The following is a 19,423-nucleotide window of genomic DNA, read 5'->3' on the forward strand; positions in this document are numbered from 1 at the left end:
CTGCCTGAAAGACTGATTTTCAAACAATTTTTATCCACTCTCTAAACAGGTTTTGTAGTGACAACTTCCTTAGTAATTTTCATTCCAAAAACTCTTACTTTTGCCAACTATAAAATCTATCATACATTTGAAAGTTCTGATAATCTGCAGCTGTCTTACCTACACAGCAGTGGACAAAACAAGAAGATTCTCATGTTCAGTTTTGAACAGAAGTTTTATCATTTCTGTAACACTGGAATTAGCAGCCAAAAGCCCCTTTGCTTATGCATTAACAGGAGTAGCTTTGTGTAGTGGTTTAGGACAGAGCTACAAGTATCAAAATATTTTCCTTCTGCCAGCCTGTGTGTGAGAGGAAATCATTTCACTGAACAGCTCAGCCATGTCACCAGGTGACTGGCACATGCACCAAGAAATTTGTCATTTACAAACTCTAATAAAAAACACAACTAAAAGCCAGTCCCAACACTTATCAGTGGGTGAGCAGTTGACTTTGCCATTTCACTGTTGGATTTCACAGGTCCTGAGCAAACACACAACCATGTCAATCAATCTTTCCTGCAGTGACTCCTTTCCCTTTCCAGGACCTGTACATTTGGCTGTCGATTATAGACAAGCTTTGGCAGGTTCCTGTGGCAAGCAAGCTTGGAGTTAGTTCAGTCCCGCCTTCAGAAAGGAGACTCATGAAGGACAAAAATTTAAATAAAAATGAAGAGGGGGAGGAAAAAAAAGAAAAGAAAAAAAAAAAAAAAAGCAAGAATATTAAAGCTACAAAGGCATTCAATAAAAAAGCCAGTCTCTAATAAATGAACAAAATTATTCTTTAAGCTGTGCTACCCCCTGCATACAGTCAGTTCTGTTGCCCACAAGTCACTCATACAAAACTTAAATATCCTCTGTGTTAACTAAGCCACTTCTGACCCCACACTGCAAAGTGCCTGCCAGAGGAACAGCCACCAGAGCTGAGAGCAAAACTTGGTTGTTGGAGGGCACGGAGCGAGGGAGCTCTCTTCGATAGCCGAGATGCTGAGGTAATGCTCAATGAGAGCGGTGGACGCAAACAAATGAATCGTAGCTGCAGGCTGGAGTAATATCAGGTGCATCTCTACACCCCGAGGGCTCAACTCCTACACGCTCAGGTCCCTCCCCTGGAACAGCCTCCTGCAGTTTCACTCAGGGCTCAGGCAGAGAACAGGTACTGCTCTCCCAGCAGTGACAGCTCCAGCTCAGCGCCCGCCCGGCAGCTCTCGGACACCCCAGTGCCCGGTGAGTACCTTGCTTTAGAGCATTTCTTGAAATGAAACCTGCTCAGATTAAGGGATAAATCTGAGGTGCTCAGTTCCCAGCTGTCCCAGCAGCCAGGGTTACTCCAGCAGGTGCACTCACGGTACCGGTCTCAGCTTTCAACAGAAAGTTTCAACAGGAGAGGGGAATATTTCAGTCTGAGAGAAAACCTGACTCCTGCTAGTTTTTACATTAATTAACTCTGGTTGGTGCAAAGGGTTTTCAGCACCTTTTATTTATTTTATTTTTTATTCAGGGAGTTAATATATAGAAGTATAACAAAAAGATGTATTGCTTAAAATTGCTGTGTTTGCTCTGCCAGCTCTGTTTCCTAGACTCGTGTCAGGTTCATCTGAAAAGCTTGTATGAAAATAATGTGCTCCAGCTTTGTGTTTTTAATTTTTCCAGCTTCTGGAAATTTAGCAGAAAATTGGATAATTTTCTATTTTCTAGTCAATTAAAGTGTATTAAGACATTGATTTATTAACTTGGTATGTAGAAAGATTTTTATTTCTTACCCACGCTGCCTAATCAAGTGGTTTAATCTCTGTTTCTGAGCTTCCTCTCACACACTCGGGCACACACGGACACACACACACACAGCAGTTCCCGTGGGTCTGTCCCTCACACACACACTGCCCTCCCAGCCCACCCTTCTCACCCCTGTTTCCTCCTAATTAACAAATTGTTGCATTAAAATTTATCTTTCAGTTTCAAGGACCTGGAAGTTTAGAAGGGAGGGGTGGTTAATCGCTGGAAAATCTCAGCTAGAATAAAACTCACAAATCTTGTTCTTGCAACACCCTGGGTAGGTGACAATGGCATGTCCTTGGGTTATGCAATAATGCCACATCACAATATTTTAATTATAGCATGTCCTTCAAAATGTTCCACCCCAGTGAGTCCTCCTGGTCAGAGATCTCCACATCACCAGAAGGAGCCTGCAATAATAATGGGGTGGGCATGAGCAGCTGTTACGTACTTTGCTGAAGCAGTGTCCTAAAAAGAAATGTAATTACTGTCCCTGCTTGTAATAAAAGACATTTTGAAATTTCCTCTTTGATCAACTGGGCATCTTAAACAATTTAAACTACTTAAAACCCTAAAAAAACAACCTGGACAGATATATATGCACATATCTATGTGTGTGTATGAATACACATGTGCATATGTGTGTATACACTTATCCCCACGGACATTTTTTGTTTATATATTTACACACAATGTTCAACTACATTCCTGTTTTCTGAACCTGCCAATAGGTTAAAGGCGAGGAGGGAGCAACAACCTGCTTTTAAAAATAGAAGGAAGGAAACTTGGAGCACTCAGTGTCAGGCTGGAAAGGGCGACAGGTTCGAAAGCCATGAGGAGGTTACTAGTGACAAAAACAAACAACTAAGATAACCTCAAGTTTAATCAAGATTATCTGAATAACTTGTTTTCAGTAAAAATATAAATAAATAACACTATTGCATTTCAAAACTAGAAAATTATAATAATATATAACCAGCTGCATTTCTACAAGCAGGTCTACAGGAAATAAATTCACAACTAAAGAAACAAAGTTACATAAAAATTATCCTGCTATTGAAGGTATTTTTTTCCCCCTTTTTAAACGATATCACAAGTGATGGCATTGAAGCTAAAGGAAAAAGCAACTACTTATTTTGATATTTTCTTTTCAATACTAAATTCTAACTTTGGCAGCACAAAACATACATTGTACAGCTGTAACATTATTTATATAGGGACAGTTTTAATTGGTTACACCTATTTTAAACCATTAATGTCCTTTTTGACTGTGTGATCAAATAGTTTTAATGTTTTTTAATAATAAAATATGTCCCTCTGCCGGATACTCCTGTGTCTTAGAGACCAGAGGAGGAATTATCCTACTTGTCTAACTTTATAAATATTTTATTACTGGTATTTTTAAACCATAAGAAAGAAAGGGATTAAATAGTAAAAGAGAGAAAGAAAACATTCACCTGGCTGGCAATGACCTAAGTTTAGGAAAGGTAAACACCCTTTAAAATGAGCTGCTCTCTGCACCTCACAAGACAGAGCAGCAGGTTCTGGAGCCATCAAAACAAACTAAATAGAAAGAAATAAAAAGCTGTTGGAATGCTCTCCTGCTGTACCCACGACAGAGGAGCTCCAAGGCTTGAAATTTCTAACATGAAAACTGCAACAACGCATTTTATCTTGTTAAGAAATGATAGTTAATACTCTGTCCAACAGGAATAACTTGAATCAAAGTTAAATACCAAGTACAAAGTCAGAGGGGGGAGGACAGGACACACAGGAATTTTCATTATGAAGCAAAGGAAAGCTGGAAGAACAAGGAAATCTAATTACCATTCCTTTATTATAAATGCTGCACCTGAATGCAGATTCGGACGTTATCATAAATGCTTCACCTAAGAAAGCGATGGAGATTTGACAACAATATCTTATTTTTTTCAAGAATAATTAGTACAAGCACTTCCAAGAAGATATAAAGAATAACAGGTACAAACTGACTTGATCGAGTCCATTACAAACTTTCCAAGTTAGTTACACATCATTAGTTAAAAATAAGTGCAACAAGCTCACTTAAGGCAGAAGAAAAAGCCCAGTTCTTTATCTTGATCTCTCCTCCTATGTCTCAGTATTTCATTCACTTATTTTTTAATGTAAAAATGTTATTTTTAATATTTCAAACTATTTCTAGCTCTTGTTATTTAAAATATTTTAAAATACCATGTGATTTTTAAAAAATTTATTGGACTGCCATTTCATACTCCAGTGATGAGACTTTAACATGCTGATGAATTTTTCCTTGTTGCTCTTTCAGTATCAGTATCCAGCTCAGACAACCTCATTAAAACCTGAAAACCAAAAAGCTACTTCTCTAGAAATTTCTTTTTCATTAATCTGAAGCACATTTAATCACTTGTTAATTTTAGGATAAAGCTTGATTATTTTTTTCTACCTGCAGAGCAGCTTTGCATTTTTAAGAGTGCCTTCACAATAACTATTTTAACAAAACTAATACTTCTTTGACATCAGAAACAACATTTCATACAATTTGCTAGAATTACTATACCTGATGAGCCAAGCAGCAATTCTGTAGCTTTCCCTTCAGTTTTCATCATGTGTCGCCTGTCATTTTCTGTTAAATAATCTCTGATTTAAGAAATGCAAAACATCCCTACTTGAACTAAAATCTCACAGCACATAATTACCAGCAATTCTTTTCATAAACTTAGTATTTTAATACTACTAATTCAAACTCCTATGTAAAAAGCTTTTTTTTAAAAAAAAAATAAAAAAATGGAGCTATCTCGTCACCCTTCCAATTAGTATTCCTGTAGTTTCAGGTAACACAATAGATACAGTACGTGGTTTTGCAACAGTCATCATTTTGATAATGATGCTTGTAGTTCATGATGAAATCATCAGTTTTTAGATCTCTGCCATAACACATCCTATAAAATCATGAGAACTTGACTCCGAGAGTTTCTCACGCCTTCAGAATCAGTGAACATAATGGAACAAGCCGGTACAAGCCCTCCTGACTTATCTACCCAGCAAATCACTGGGCTGGATAAAGTATCCACAACCTTCGTTTTTACAAAGAAAGGCAGATAGATCCTTCCCCTATAAATCAATTACTGTCAGACACTTTTCCCCCCCGAGTTAATACACTCGGGTGCCCGTGTTAACTACGTGCAATCTGCAAGGAGCGACGCAGAAGGAGGATGGGAAATGTGTTTATCAGGCAGAGGATTCCATTAGTCAGACACTGCAGTGCTCATTTCTCTTAATTGAATTAGGAAGAGGAAGAAAATCAGTGTGGTTTTATCCTTCGAGAGATTGGGCACTTTTGAGGCATCCATTGAGATTGGGCTGTTGGGAAACGCCACACCAGTGAAGAGAGGGGTTGGTCAGTCTCAGAAAGAGCCCAGTCAGCCGCCCAAGAGCGACCCATCCACCCCACCCTTGTGTCACCACAGCAGGAAATTCCCTCCTCGCTCTCCCGGACCGGCCCGACAGGCTCGCCCCACATCCAGCCCCTGCCGGGACCTGCCTCTTCCCATCCCACCCACTCCACTCCTCTCTCAACAGCTCCGCCTGGATTTCTACTTTCATCTTCTGAATGAATGTTCCTCCAGCTTTCAAAGAGAACTCCCTCGAGCAGGCAGCACAGGCAGGTGACAAGTGCTGCTGCTGGAAATTAGGCCACTTGTGTGACTGTGTTTGGGTGTGGGAGGATGCCAAAGGTCAATGTCCATCCAACTCCAGTCTGACATCCAGCTTTTTTGTTCTGTGTTAAAAAACCCAACTAACACAACATATGCAATATGAGGGGGAATGCTCTTGAGAGGAGACACTACTTTGTGTTTAATTCCAATGTTCCACTACAGCTCATTTTAAACTTTGTGTTTCAGTTCCTGCACTACCAGTGGCAAAAGCCTTGTTTTCCGGCACCCTCTTCCCTGAGACACCGTAGGAGCTGGCTGCTTCTCCTCACCTGGGAAGAAGGATTCTAGAAACCTGAAAAACCGGAAACATCACGAGGCTAAAACCGAGGGAAGCCAACCACAAGAAAGTTTTTATAAAGAACCATTACATTTAATTGTTTAAAGCAGAAAAAAAAATGAGTCTCCTCAAAGAACGTAAACCCAAGAAGCCTCATTACATCCCGAGACCACCGGGAAAGCCGTTCAAGTACAAGTGCTTCCAGTGCCCCTTCACCTGCAATGAGAAATCCCATCTCTTTAACCACATGAAGTATGGCCTCTGCAAAAACTCCATCACTTTGGTGTCCGAGCAGGATCGTGTCATCAAGTGTCCAAAGAGCAGTTCTCTGGAGCCCAAACAGATCAATCAGCTCGAATCCACCGTCAAACCAACTTCTTCTAAATCTGTCACAAACGGACTGTCAAGCCTCGATTCAAAGCCTCAATATCCTTTTACAAAAGAAGATGCCAAGGAAAACGTTGAGTTACAAAACCAGGCAACAAATGCAGCAATTCAAGGACAAAAACCCGCGATTCCGAAGGAATTAAGCCCTGCCAGCTCCGCAGCAGAAGGTGCCATCAGTGTGCAGCCCCTGATGGAGGGCATGGTGAGGCCCTCGGCCTTCGTTCCCGTCGGAGAACACCGAGACAGCAAAGGCCCAGAAATTACTGAGGCATCTGAAATCCTTTCCCTCTCTAGCAAAAGTTCTCCTTTTCACACCAAGTCTGCGTTTCACGCACCAGCTCACCCGTGGAAGGCAGGTTCTTTCCTCCCAGAATTTCCACATAAAGTTGCTCCCACGAAAGGCTTTGGTTCCATTTCACCTTACATGCAACCAATGATTCCTGATTACTCACCCCATTTCTATGAGCACCGGCTTGCTATCTACACACCTTACCTGCTCCCAGGTAACTCAGAGTGTGAAAGCTCTGCTCTCTCTGTCTATGGAACACAAGATCAAAGACACTTTCTTCCCCACCCTGGGCCACTTCCAAAACCCCTAAATCCATCAGCATATGAACACTATCGATTGTTCCAACAGTACCACTCCACTCCACCGATACCATATGGATTTTGTAGGCCAACAGATCCTCCATTTTACAGATTTTCACATGTAGCTGGTATTAACAGGGAGCAAAACTCTCATCTGATGGAAGAAACTACCTTGCTGTACCCAGCTTCTTTAAGCCCTTCCCAACAATACCCTCTAAGTTCACATAAAAAACAAGCAGATTATGAAAAAGAAATGACGTTATTGCATGCCAAAGGTAACCCTAAGGATGACCAAAATGAGAGAGAGAATGCCAAAATGAGCCCTCTCGCGGGAAGCGCGGCAACAGGCTCCCCCGGCAGACCCAGCCCCACCAACTTCACCCAGACAAGCCACACCTGTGAGGGACTGTTTGACCTCTCCAACAAGTCATCCTCCACATCCCTGGGCAAGTATGACCAATCAGAAGAAAACTTCACGGCCTTCAGACCTGTGAGGAAAAGCACTGACCAACCATCTTCCCTTCAAGGTGCACAGGCACAGCAGGAGAGAGGGGATTCACCTAACAGGTAAAATAACACTTTGCAAATTCTTGTCAGGTTTACCAGGGACACGTGAAGACAGATGAGCACATTTTATGCAGTGCCTGTTAAGATATATTTAAATTTACAGCAGTGAGTTAATATGTTCTGTACTAGCTGTGCAAAGCACAAAGGTGCTACAGTGAGCAGACCACTCATTCTCCTTAAATGTACCAGGAATTTCCACCGTGTTTGTGTACTTCCAATGTGTTTGAGTACTTAAGGGAATTGCTTCTGTTACAGTGATGGGTATGGTGAAAGGGACTTGGGGGATTTAAAGGAGGAAGAACAGAATTGTTGTACTTCTAGCCTAGAAGTCTAGATTTTTTTCCTCTTCCTGCCCACTTCCTCAGCCCCAGTTTAAAAGGGATAGTGAATTCTCTTTTCTCCTTGTTTCTTTCAGCATCAATGTCACTGATGAAGACTCCCACACACAGACCGATGGCCAGAACAACACGGGCTCGCTGTCCAACACGGAGGAAGACACGGGGATAGCTCCCCTCAATCTTTCAAAAAAGGCTGACACAAGCACAGGACCTACTCATGAGCACATGTACAAAACCCCATCCAAAACAGACAGGCAGAGCTTCCTGGAAATGCAGGACATGCCCCTGAACCTCTCAGTAAAGGATTCCTGTAACACAGCCAGCCTGAAAACGTCCTTCCACAGCCCATCCCACGACAACAGCGCCGCTGCCGCTTCTCCGAACACCGAGAAGGAGAGCTCCGGAGCGGAGCCGTGCGGCCCCAAGAACCCCAGCGACAAATCCTTCGCGGCCCAGCGCGGCGAGGCTGCGGACTTGGGGCTCATGGAGAGCTGTGATGAGCAGAAGCAGACGGCGGCCGTGGCTCTGTGCCAGCTGGCCGCCTACAGCCCCGGCACGGCCCGGCTGGACGGTGACGGGCACGGCGTGCAGGACGGCCACGCCGCGCCGGCGGAGGCCGCCGGTGCCGCTTCTGATGCTCAGGATACTCAGTGCAATCCAAAGGGGAAAGGACCAAAAAGGACAAACCAAAAAGAATCTGTGAAATCCCAGCAAGGCGCTAAGAGGGTCAGGCCCAATGACTGCAGCAGAGTCTTCACTTTAAGGAAGAGAACAAGAGTATCCTAATCCTCCTCCTTCCAGGGAGTTTCTGGTTATCAGCATCATCATGAAATTTCTACAAACCCTCACTCGTTGGGCTTGGCCCAAGATACATTCAATCTCTCCATTGTAAATAATGTTCATAATTTTATATTAATATTTTTAAGTAATTGAACTTTGCCTTGTACAAGCTCAGGTTTTGATGAGTGAATTTTTACATTCATTACTAAAGCCAAAGTAAATTAGATGAATCTTCAAGGGGTTTTTGCAATTGTATTATGTAAAATAACTTTTACAACTTCTTTTCTTAAAAGATGTTTAAGCTCTAGAAACAATATTGCTCAATAACATACTGTCATAGTCTTTTTTCAGCCTTAACTTCATCTAATAGGGGGTTTTCTTGGTCTTTTTTTTTTTCTTTGAAAACCTTTTTATGTCACTGTGCAGTAGTTTAAACAAGCTTAAGATTAAAACTGACTTTTTAGAATATTCTGTAAAAACTGCCCTGTGTATGGATGCACTTTGCCATTCTGCTCTAAGAGAGAACAACAGACCAAATTTAGTTACTCAGAGGCAGATGCCACTTTAAATAAACTGCCCCAAACCCTGTGTAAGCAACCTCTTCTTGCACTGACTCAGAACAAAATTCAAGTCAAACCAAAGAAAGCCTGCACAGGTTTAATAAATGCAGTTTACATTCAAATTTAAGTAAATCACTAGGAAAACAACACTGAAAATATGAAGAAATAAACAATCCAGGTGCCTGCTTTACTGAGGTTAGACAGACACTGGGCAGCCTTCAAACTCCAGGCCTGAAAAGTTATTTATATAATTTATTTCACCTGAGGCAAACTCTCCTGGTGAAGGTCTTGTTTCAGTACATGTGTATCACTCATTATCAGTTTCTGTGTCCTTCTACATACAGTCATAAACTATTTCCTACTTCTATATCTGTGTATATAAACTGGCAATTTTTCAAATAAATCTTGTGATCTGTATTTAAATTTATGGAAAGTCATTAATGAACACGAATATATTCACTACACTATCTATACTGAAGAACAGCTAGCGAGAAATTGCTAGCTAAACTTTCAACTGGCAAGCAGAATTTTGGGACCAAATCAATTCCAAACAATTCCAAAGAAAAGGAGCTTTCTTCAGTGATGGTAATTAATTATGCAGATTAATTCATCCACATTTTAATTCCAAATAATGAAGCTCAGAATTCTCTCTGCCTTAAAGCTGCTGTCCAGCTTGTCCAAACTGCTACAAAAGTTCAACTAAAATAAGGCTGATCCCTGTGTAAATTTGCAGTGTAAGGAGAACAAACCCAGAACAAGCATTATTCACATAAAACCACAGGTATACATTTGTCATTCCTCAGCTGAGGGACATCCTCACCAGCCTGAACATCACTAATAGGTGTAAACCTACTTAAAGAAGTGGAGATGCATTCAACACAATGCAGAAGTCCCAGAATTTTTTAACTCATGTTTTGTGCTGTGCTGCTTTGAGCAAACAACTCTGACAGAGCACTGTAACAAGTTTAGTAATTAAACAGTAAATGACAGACCTTCAGTTTCTGAGGTAAGGAACAAAAAGAGATACATGGATATTTAATTTAATATTTCACAGAGAAAAGCTTCTCTCACATTATCAAGAGGCAAGAATATCAATGTGAGTTTGAAAAAAGGCAATGCAGTAAGAGAAAGAGCCCAATTAACTGAAATGACAATAGCAGAGCAGGAAGTCAGCATGAGGTACTGAGCTGTACATCAGCACGTGATCAAAGAGAAAGAACTGCTTTCCAGCCCAAGATTAAAGCTTCAATCTTAGGGTCAGATGCTACTAAATCCCTAATTTTCAAACATGAAATTACAGAGTCATGTGTCACCACTGCCACTCTTCACACTACCTCAAGCTATCTGCCTCACTCAGCTCTGAAAGCAGAAAGCTTCAGTTACCATTATCCACAATTTTAGAAAAGATCTTATGTATCTCTTTACTTGCTAATCTGAATTTCTTTAAAGTGAACAAATTAAAACTTTTTTGGTGTTTCTTCCATAGAACTCAAGGATTTATTCTCCCCCATCTCCCTACAAGTATTATTTATAAAAGCCAGCTCTAGTGGTGAAGTCTACCTGATCTACCTTCTTCGAATTAAATAAAACCCTATGACATGAGGTTATCCAGATTCCCTGACAGAGGTGCACAGTTTTGGTTTTGTCAGAACTGAAGTACAGATTTACCTTTGGAAGATTTCCCTGTCATGATTCCCCAGCTGTAAGCTGAACGTTTTTTAACTGTTTCACCTTTATCATGCAAAGGCAAAAGTAATGGAAAAAGGGAAACCAACTGAAGGCTCACTGCACAACTTTCTCACGTGCAGCACATGCATAATGGACATGAACTGTTTCCATGGAGACAGAGTAATAAACTGCATTAAATGCCACATTTTACAGCACATCTTCAAACTAGAAAAGATTTAGCACCCCAATTTACTAGTCTGAAACACCAGCTTTGAAACGTTTTTTAGATTTAGTGTTCAAATCCTCTATTCAACACAGGAGCACCAGATGGGATCCAAAGAACATTCTAGAACAGGACACTGCTGTAAAAGCACCCAAAGGTGAATGCTGACTGCTACACTGTGCTTTTGTCATTCCCACTGTGTATGGCATTGACCAAAAATACATTAATATCTCTGTAATATTCAATGTATGGTGTTAACTACAGAACACACAAAGAAACAATTTCTCTGCCCTGTTCTTTCTCTTTCCGTCCTGCTATTTCAAAAATCCATTTAAAACATAAACAGTTCATGTATAAATTACATGAAACTGGCCTTTGAAATTTAACCATAAACAAACAGCAGAAGCTACTAGCTTTAAAGTGCAAGTTAGTCATCAATTATTTAATATAGTCTGCTTAAATAATGACACTGACACAATATGGAGACATGCAGAATTGTTTTATACAACTGTACAAAGGAACATGGGAGGGAAGAAGAAAGAAGAAAACCCCAAGAAATTAATTCCATTTTGGAAAGAAATATTTATTAAGTGTAAAAAAAGGCACACCCAAGCCAATGCTTCAGACAGAAGTACTTAAATATCCCCATGGGCGAATGTTTTACTGCAGAACTCAGTACTTCAGTCATCATCCAGCACACACACATCAGCAAATCCCAGTCTATTGCCACACATTTGGTGCCTAATAATATAAATTGTTATTTCATGAACTTATATTCAGCAAATACAACTCACCATCTGAAATTCGGGAAGGGAGCAGCAATCCTCTCCTGCCCAGCTCAGCCAGGGCCAGGCACCCACCGTGCCACGCGTTGTCTGTTTCCTGGAAACTAATATCAGAACAAGAAGTTTTGTTAAAACTGGCCTTCCCTCTCAATATTTCATTTCTTATGGTGAATTCCTAACATTTTAAACGACCCCTAACCCAAACCAGTGTGTTCTTACTGTGTTATTGATGCCACTAGACTTGTAAAATAGAAGAATGACAGGTTGAACATGTTTTCCTTCCCATTTATGCAACATAAATACTGCTATAAATACGGTTAAATAAGCAAAAACCTATTTATGACTATAAATGTAATTCAATACAGAAGATTCAATACCTGAAACTCATACAGAAAAGGAAAACAACTTTCTAGTACATGGGCAAGAGATCCAGATTTACAGAACCTACCCAAAATAACTAATGAGTTTAGTGCCAAATGCAGCCCTTAATCTGCAAAAGAGGCTCAAGTGGCAATTCCTGGCAAACCCATTACAAGAGTTTATGAAGTAAGCAAATAGTGGTTTTTATCCACCTTTAGAAAAGATAAATCAGAGAAACTTGCAGTGAACACAGCAAAAAAAACCCCAAATGGTAAATGATTTTTAGTGGGCTGGCAGATAATGGAGTGAAAAGAGGAAAGGTGGCATGCTGCAGGATTAAATTTGAACAGAGTTCATCTTGTATTACATTGGAAGTAGGGAATAAAAAGCTGGACAGCCAGGCTAGGTTGTATCAAACCTTCATCTCCCCCACCACCATCTCTGACATGGCCTGAGAGCAGGTGCTCAGCCCAAGAGAAGCAGGAAGGACCATCCCCTTCTTGCCCTCCTGGCCTTGGCAATCACAGAGACAGCTCAAGCTGAGGCTGGACCTGGATTCATTATTTAATAACCTCTGAAGGGACTCTCTTCCATTAATTTGTATAATCCCTTTTTGAACTCCCTTTACACTTTTGGCTCCCATAACATCCCGTGGCAATGACTTCCACTGGTTAATTATAATTGCGTGGAAATGCACTTCCTGCTGCTTCCCTGCTCTGGCACCAGGGAGAGAGTGAATCGTAAACAGCGCTCGCTCTCCCTCCTTCTGGCCTGTTTACAATGGAGATACAGCAAATCACACCCCTCCACTTTTCCTTCCCACTTGTAAAAAGCCCCATCAGTTAAACCACTTTTCAGTGATTTAGTTTTTTCTCTTCCTTTCCTAATGATTTCCAACATTACATTTGTCTTGTTTTCCCTGCCAGCTGCTGAGCACTCCCCTGACACACTCTGACAGATCAGTGGCTTCATGGGTTTGACAGTGAGCAGCATTTTGCCCCAAGTACATCAGTTTGCATGCATTAGACATTATATTTTATATGACATTTACTGTCTTATTAATTCACTTGGGCTCCTGTAACACTTTTCTTTCTGTCACTTTCAGCTCTCACTACATTAAATCAACTTTAAACATCAGCTGGTTTCCTCAACCCCTCATTCCCCTTTTTTCCAGGATTATTTATGTGTATGTTGAACAACACAAGGCTCATACCCCAGTGGAACTGTGCTGGCAATCTCACTACACTGTGACAAATCATCACTTATTTCTTCCCTGACTCTTGTCTTTTGATATGTCTGCATATAACAAAATCCTTTCTTTTTATCCCCAGAGGTGTAACAGAGTGCCTGTGATGAGCAACTGATTTATTCCTATTTTGGTCACTAGATATTTAGTGCACAGAATCCAACAAAGGTTCTCTCTGTCCTTGCCTACGTTTGTTCCCAGGTGTTTCTGAAGAAAGCAGGTCACTCAATTACTACTTGAATTACTCATCCCTGTGACTTGAAAAACAAGGAAAGAAAACACAGTGAGTATAGGTCTTTGAAGCTCCAGGGATAATTGAGATCAGCAGCACCTCTTAAATTAATCACAGTAACACAGTGGAGGGATCATCTAAGTGGATACTTTCCTTGCAAGTCTTTCAGACTTCATACTATTCTTTTTTTCTAATGTGTTATCCTTTGAGCTGGCATCCTTAATTTGTACTCACAATCAATGTGCAAATATTTTTTTAAAACTAGGGACGTCTGAGAGACAAACTGCACATGACCAGCATTTCTTACCAATAAAGAAAATCTTTTTGTTATTGGCTTGCTCTAAACCACTTGTTTAGATTTCAGGTACTCAATGCAGGTGTGATGAGCAATTTGGTATTAAACAAAAACACGTGATACTTGTTTAATGATTTTGTCCTTAACGTGCTCTACATGAATGCAAAGCCATGACATCCGAAGTTAAAGTGCACCAAAAGAACATCCCACAGCTCTGTGTGCCCCAACTGGAGTTTCCACCAGCCCCAAATCCTGTCTGACACAGCCAACAGCAGAACCCTCAGCCAGAGTTAAAGAACCAGCACATTGCAACACTCTACAAAATACTACAAACTCTGGCAGATCATGGAGAAGTTTGCAGACAAGCAGCACACTTTTTGTTCAGGTAAATATTCTCAGCATCCACAAGGTGCTATGGCAAAGAAGTTCTTACAGTTTAACTGTGTGAATAATACCACTCTATCTCTATTCTAAACCTGCCAGGGCAATCACATCCACACCATTCCCAAGTGCATAAATCTCTATTCTACCCTATTTATTCCTCACTCTCCCTACATGTTTCAGCCTCCCCTCACACAGAGACTGAGTCTCACCTCTGGTGAACCTCAGAACATCACTTCCAGTTCTATTGAGTTTCTAAGGATGGACACTATACTCAAGACATGAGTCTTGAGCACACCAGGAATCTCTAAAGTAGTAAGTTACTGAGCATTTTTTTATCTTTCTTAAGTTCAGCTTCAGTCCTTGCACATTATCTTAGTATGGGGTCAAGAGGATGGATCAGAAATAATTTATTTAATACCTTTAACCCATCTGTGTCTTCAAAGATTTTGAAGTCTGGGAGAAGAACAGCAAGAACATCTACAGATTTTTAGATTCAGATTTTTTTTCTTCCTAACTGTTGTCCCCCCATTCCACAAGCAGACATTTTAGATGAGTGTAATGTGTGAAATAAGATTTTTACCTAAAACAGTCCAACAGAGACCCAATCACATCATCTGCTAATTCTTTTGGAAGTCTTCCAGTTATTCTCCCAATTCTACAGAAGAAGAAGAAAAAAAAGGCATACAATGGATCATTAGTACTATTTATTATTGATTTAAATTATAGAAAAAAAATTAGTTACTGGAATCCTCCTGAATTCAAGGTGCCACCCCACTGCCCTAAGACTGATACCCTTAAACAACATTCTCTAACTTTAAAAAAAAACTACAAAGCAGTGAACCTCCACAGAAATGCATTTTAAAAGAGAAAGAGGAAAAAAGCATTTTGAAGCAATGTTTCTTTGCACCCTTCAAATCTTGTCCCACCCAGAATGACTATTTCCAAATCCACCCGAAATTACCTGAAAACTGACCTGAGTTTTCACCAGCTAAAGAGAGAAATGTGTCTGTGCACCCACCCACCACAGGCTGTGCTAAAGCCATTTGCAGTAACAGCAAATATTGGCAATACACCCAAATTATCAATCATGGATCCCACTGTATTTCTGTACTGTTTACAGCTTACCAGAGCCACCACACCAGACTCACCCTTTGGCTGCAGACCACCTGACGATGGTGTCTTTGTCTTTCAGGCCAACCAACAATTGTTCTGCAAATAATTTTATTTTAAAAAAAAACCAACAGATTATTTTTATTTAACAAGAGAAAAATTTCTTAAGATGTTCAAAATTCATTTGCCTCTTTGTATAAAAATCTTTGCATCTACATTTACTCCATTTGTCATACAAGTATGACTTAAAATTAAAAAAGAAGAAATATGTCAGAACTGTTTATTAAAAAAGAGATTGAAATTTTAAGTGCTGTAAAACATTCAAAATGGAGGTCATGGTGCTTTTTGTAGAGGTTCATTAGATTATTCAGTTATAAAAGTCTTCTGATGCAATTTTTGCCTATTTATTTACAGAATATCCATTAGTCAGCTAGCAGAGGACATGCTGTACAACTGCATATTAAGAAACAAATGCTGTTCCTTTGATACTAGCACAGTCTAAATATTAAACCATAATTCTTTAGCTTTTATGCGACTTATTTTTTTGTTGTGTATTCCATTATAAATTTGAATTCACCATTCCATCAGGGCATCTCTTTTATGTAACTGGATAAAACTGGTAGAACATATTTCAGTATGTTTATACTTCCACGGCCATCTCCACAACAAATGTTCCAATACTGAGTTTCTGATGGAGATGCTGAAATCCAAACCATTTGACAAAGCACCATCTATTTTAATCAGCTGCACAGATTGAAGTTTTAGAGTCTCTCCAGCTGCTCACACTAGCAGAGATACCCACATGACTTTTTTAGCCCCAAGCAGATCGTTTTCCAACATATGTTTAATTTGCAGCATTGCAACGATTTCTCTCCAGCTTTAACACACCTACAACGTTTTCAATCTCTCCTGGAATGTCATATTCCTCATCATCATCATCAGCTTCAGCAGCAGCAACTTCTCTCTTTTGGTTCTGCACAGCTGCCCCCTGAGCCTGCAGGTTGGCAGCCAGAGACCGACGGCCACGCTGGTACCTGCACAGCAAACACACACTTCAGTGATTTCTGTGATTGAACTTCCAGCTGCCACAAAGTCTGTCTGCCACCTTCCTGCCCCTCCCAGGGCACAGCTCTCCAGTTATTTAGTGGCTGCTTTAAAGGAAAGGGAGAAATATCCCATTCTCCCTGCTCCTGACCCAGTTGTCTATTTTCCAAAGTGAGAAGAGCCAGACTATTCAAATAGTTCCTTTTCATTATCCCTCCCTTTCCTGTTTCACTATAACCTATTTTCCACTGCTAACAACAAAGAGAGACAAAATTCCCATGCCCCAAAAGTCTCTCCAAAAACTAAAAAAAATAAATAATAAAAAAAAATTAATAAAATCAGCTTATTAAAAATTGCTTTTTAAATCTCAAAGCCAGCTTAGTACTTTCTGACCAAGCTGTACTCAAATATTTAGCCCGTGGTGTAGATGCATTCTTACAAAAGATAGACTTTACATGCTAAACTGACTTTTGCCATCGGGCAAGGCACACTCTCCACCTAAAAAGAATTTTCTATGCCTAAGGATGTTCTCAAAAGCCGGTAAAATAAATACAATAAAAATAGTCACCAAGGGAGCCTGCAATTTTAAAATATCAGTGCGAGAAATCTAAAAAAGAGTTTGCCCTCCGGCAGTACGTAAAACCAGACACCAAAACCTGACTAATATGCAAAACCAGAGCGGGATTGCAAACCACTTTTCCCCTGTGAACTTTCTATCGAATCAGGGTAGGACCAGGTAATGGAAAAAGTTATGTTCACTCTTACAAAATTGTACTAAATCAGCTTCAGGAACAAAGGTCGCTGTCTTCCCATATTTAGTGAGTTATGCATTATATAGGAACAGGCTTCTGCTTGTGCAATGTGCAAAGTCAGATTTGGCTTCTCCCAGCACTTTCTTATGTACCAAAATTGAAAAAAAACCACAGGAAACTAAATGCAGTGGAAGAATCCTCCTTTTTCCAAATAATGCAAATGGACAGTATGTTCATTCCCACAGGGATTTCTTTTTCTTTAAGGGAAGGTTAAGAGGGGCAGAAAGCGAATGTATGGATTTATATATTTGTAGTGGGTTTTGTGATTTTGGATTTTCATTTTTTTAACTTTAAACTGACCTCCACTTTGCTACCTTTGGTTTCACAAAAGTCAGTCCAAGTCGCTGGACCAGTTTCATGCCCAGCTTGCGCAGAACCATCTGATTGCTTTCTGACAGCTTGCAGTTATCAAGACACTCAAGAACAGTAGCAGCTGTAAAAGAAAACACACCAGAAAAACTGCTTTTAAAAACACCTTGGTATGAATATTTTAAAGTTTAGGACATTTTTTAGGAGATTTATATTTTTAAAGGCATTACTGAAATACAAATGCCCAATTACCTACTTTGTAGTGATGACACTGGTCAGATAGTGGCAATATCCTTCACTGCCCAGGCATGGGAGATGGCTTTAAGATTATTTTTGATTATGAAAATTATAATCTACATTCTCAGAGGGTTTATGCCTCTGATTCTCACTGGAAGCACATCCAAATGTCTTTCAGGGTCTGAGAATTTTCAGCAATCTAACAGAACCAGCAGCTAGAAAATGTAATTCATTTACTCAGAAGATTTCCTGCACACTGCAGAAGCTTTCCCTTTCTTCATTTAGGCAGCATCAAATCCTGACACCAAAATTTTAATGATGATGGATGTCCAGAAACATTTAGACATGAGAAATACTGTGGATGTGTAAACACTCAGCCATGAAACCTCTCATTTGGGCACATCAAAGGCAACAAAGTTATTTGTCCAGCAAGTTAAAAAAACACAGAGAAAGGAGAATCTTGGGTTAATGAGGATAAAGTTCCAGGATTCAAAATTTTCACAAGGAAGCCATGGATGTTACAAATAGAAAAGCCCTTCTGCAGTCTCATTAGGGTGAAAATAATTCTTCAGAAGCTGACCATTAGCTAATGGAGACTAATGACTCAGGTTTTGAAAGAGCCACCGTGCTTCAGATGGAACCACAGCAACCAAATGCTCTGCAACCTCCTTCCCCAGTCTCATATCAGGGGGTTCAAAATACAGAGAGATCAAAGAAAACACAATTATTTCAAAGTCTGAGACTGTAAGACACAACTTACAAATCTCAAGCCTTTAAAAGGACTGGTGATGCATCTTGATGTACTCAAATACAAATGAAACAATCCATGCAGACAAGCCAGTGATGATTATTATTACTTCAATACCTTCCAGCAACCTGGATTTTTTGCAGTTAGAAAAGCCCAAGAGACTGATAGTTTATGAGGAAGAGGCTGCAGAAACATCATCATTCTCAGACAGAAAATAAATTAAGAATATATAAATAAAGGCCTCTTCCAAGTCCTGCCAGCTCTTGAATCACAAAAATATCTACAGACCCATGTAAATTACTCCAGGGCTAGTGTTTGTTTTTAATTCAACTTCTATGTCACAAGTGACTTCAAACAGGATCTTGCTTTGACATTTGCCTATTTTTTTTTTCCTATTTCATCCTCAGATCTGCTATAATTAAAAATCTTAGATACTTTCTGTCTCTCACATTTTCTTTTCTGAACAGTTCCCATATAAATATCTGCTTCTCAGCTGTGAGCATTCTAGATTTTCTAGGGCAAATTCATTCATTGATATGCCCCTGATTTTTCTCTTATTACCAGACTCATAACTACTTACTATTCTTTCTATGCCATGAGCCAAAGCTTCTGATTTTACCAGCAGGGTTAATGCTGTGAGCTCAATATGCTCCTTCCACACTGATTATTCTGCTATACAGTGGTATTTTCTAAATTCTGTCATTTTCTGTTACACTGTAATTTTCCCAGCCTGTTTATTTTTATGCTTCTCTGGCAGCTTCCCCAGTGGACTCTGCTATTCCTGTGCAATGGCATTTCCAGTATTTGCACCTGTGTCATTCCATGCTGTTTGTCTTCACTATCTTATCTCCATCATTACCCATCTCTCAGGCATTTTCTAAGGAAGTGTCTGCATCTCAGCCTTAGGAACTGGGAGAATGAGACTCCAGCACCAGAAAAATAAAA

General features: G+C 40.0%; 2 protein-coding genes across 2 annotated transcripts in view; one reads left to right on the plus strand and one right to left on the minus strand.

The window, feature by feature from the left end:
- Nucleotides 1-19,423, minus strand: part of TBCD (tubulin folding cofactor D) — a 114,636-nt gene that overhangs the window by 77,017 nt on the left and 18,196 nt on the right. Inside the window, exons 10-14 of the mRNA XM_086857208.1 lie at nt 17,485-17,617; nt 16,217-16,362; nt 15,367-15,427; nt 14,799-14,873; nt 11,711-11,805 (exon numbers count right to left, since the gene is read on the minus strand). Coding sequence (XP_086713334.1) covers nt 11,711-11,805; nt 14,799-14,873; nt 15,367-15,427; nt 16,217-16,362; nt 17,485-17,617 — 510 coding nt within the window. The remainder of the gene's footprint in view (nt 1-11,710; nt 11,806-14,798; nt 14,874-15,366; nt 15,428-16,216; nt 16,363-17,484; nt 17,618-19,423) is intronic.
- On the plus strand, nt 1,184-9,448 carry ZNF750 (zinc finger protein 750). The gene is made up of 3 exons (XM_023938489.2): nt 1,184-1,263; nt 5,715-7,347; nt 7,763-9,448. Exons 2-3 carry the CDS (start codon nt 5,924-5,926, stop codon nt 8,469-8,471), a joined length of 2,133 nt encoding a protein of 710 aa, XP_023794257.2. The 5' UTR covers nt 1,184-1,263; nt 5,715-5,923; the 3' UTR covers nt 8,472-9,448.

The sequence above is a fragment of the Cyanistes caeruleus genome, chromosome 19, assembly GCF_971803275.1.
Source record: "Cyanistes caeruleus chromosome 19, bCyaCae1.hap1.1, whole genome shotgun sequence".
NCBI classification, from domain to species: domain Eukaryota; kingdom Metazoa; phylum Chordata; class Aves; order Passeriformes; family Paridae; genus Cyanistes; species Cyanistes caeruleus.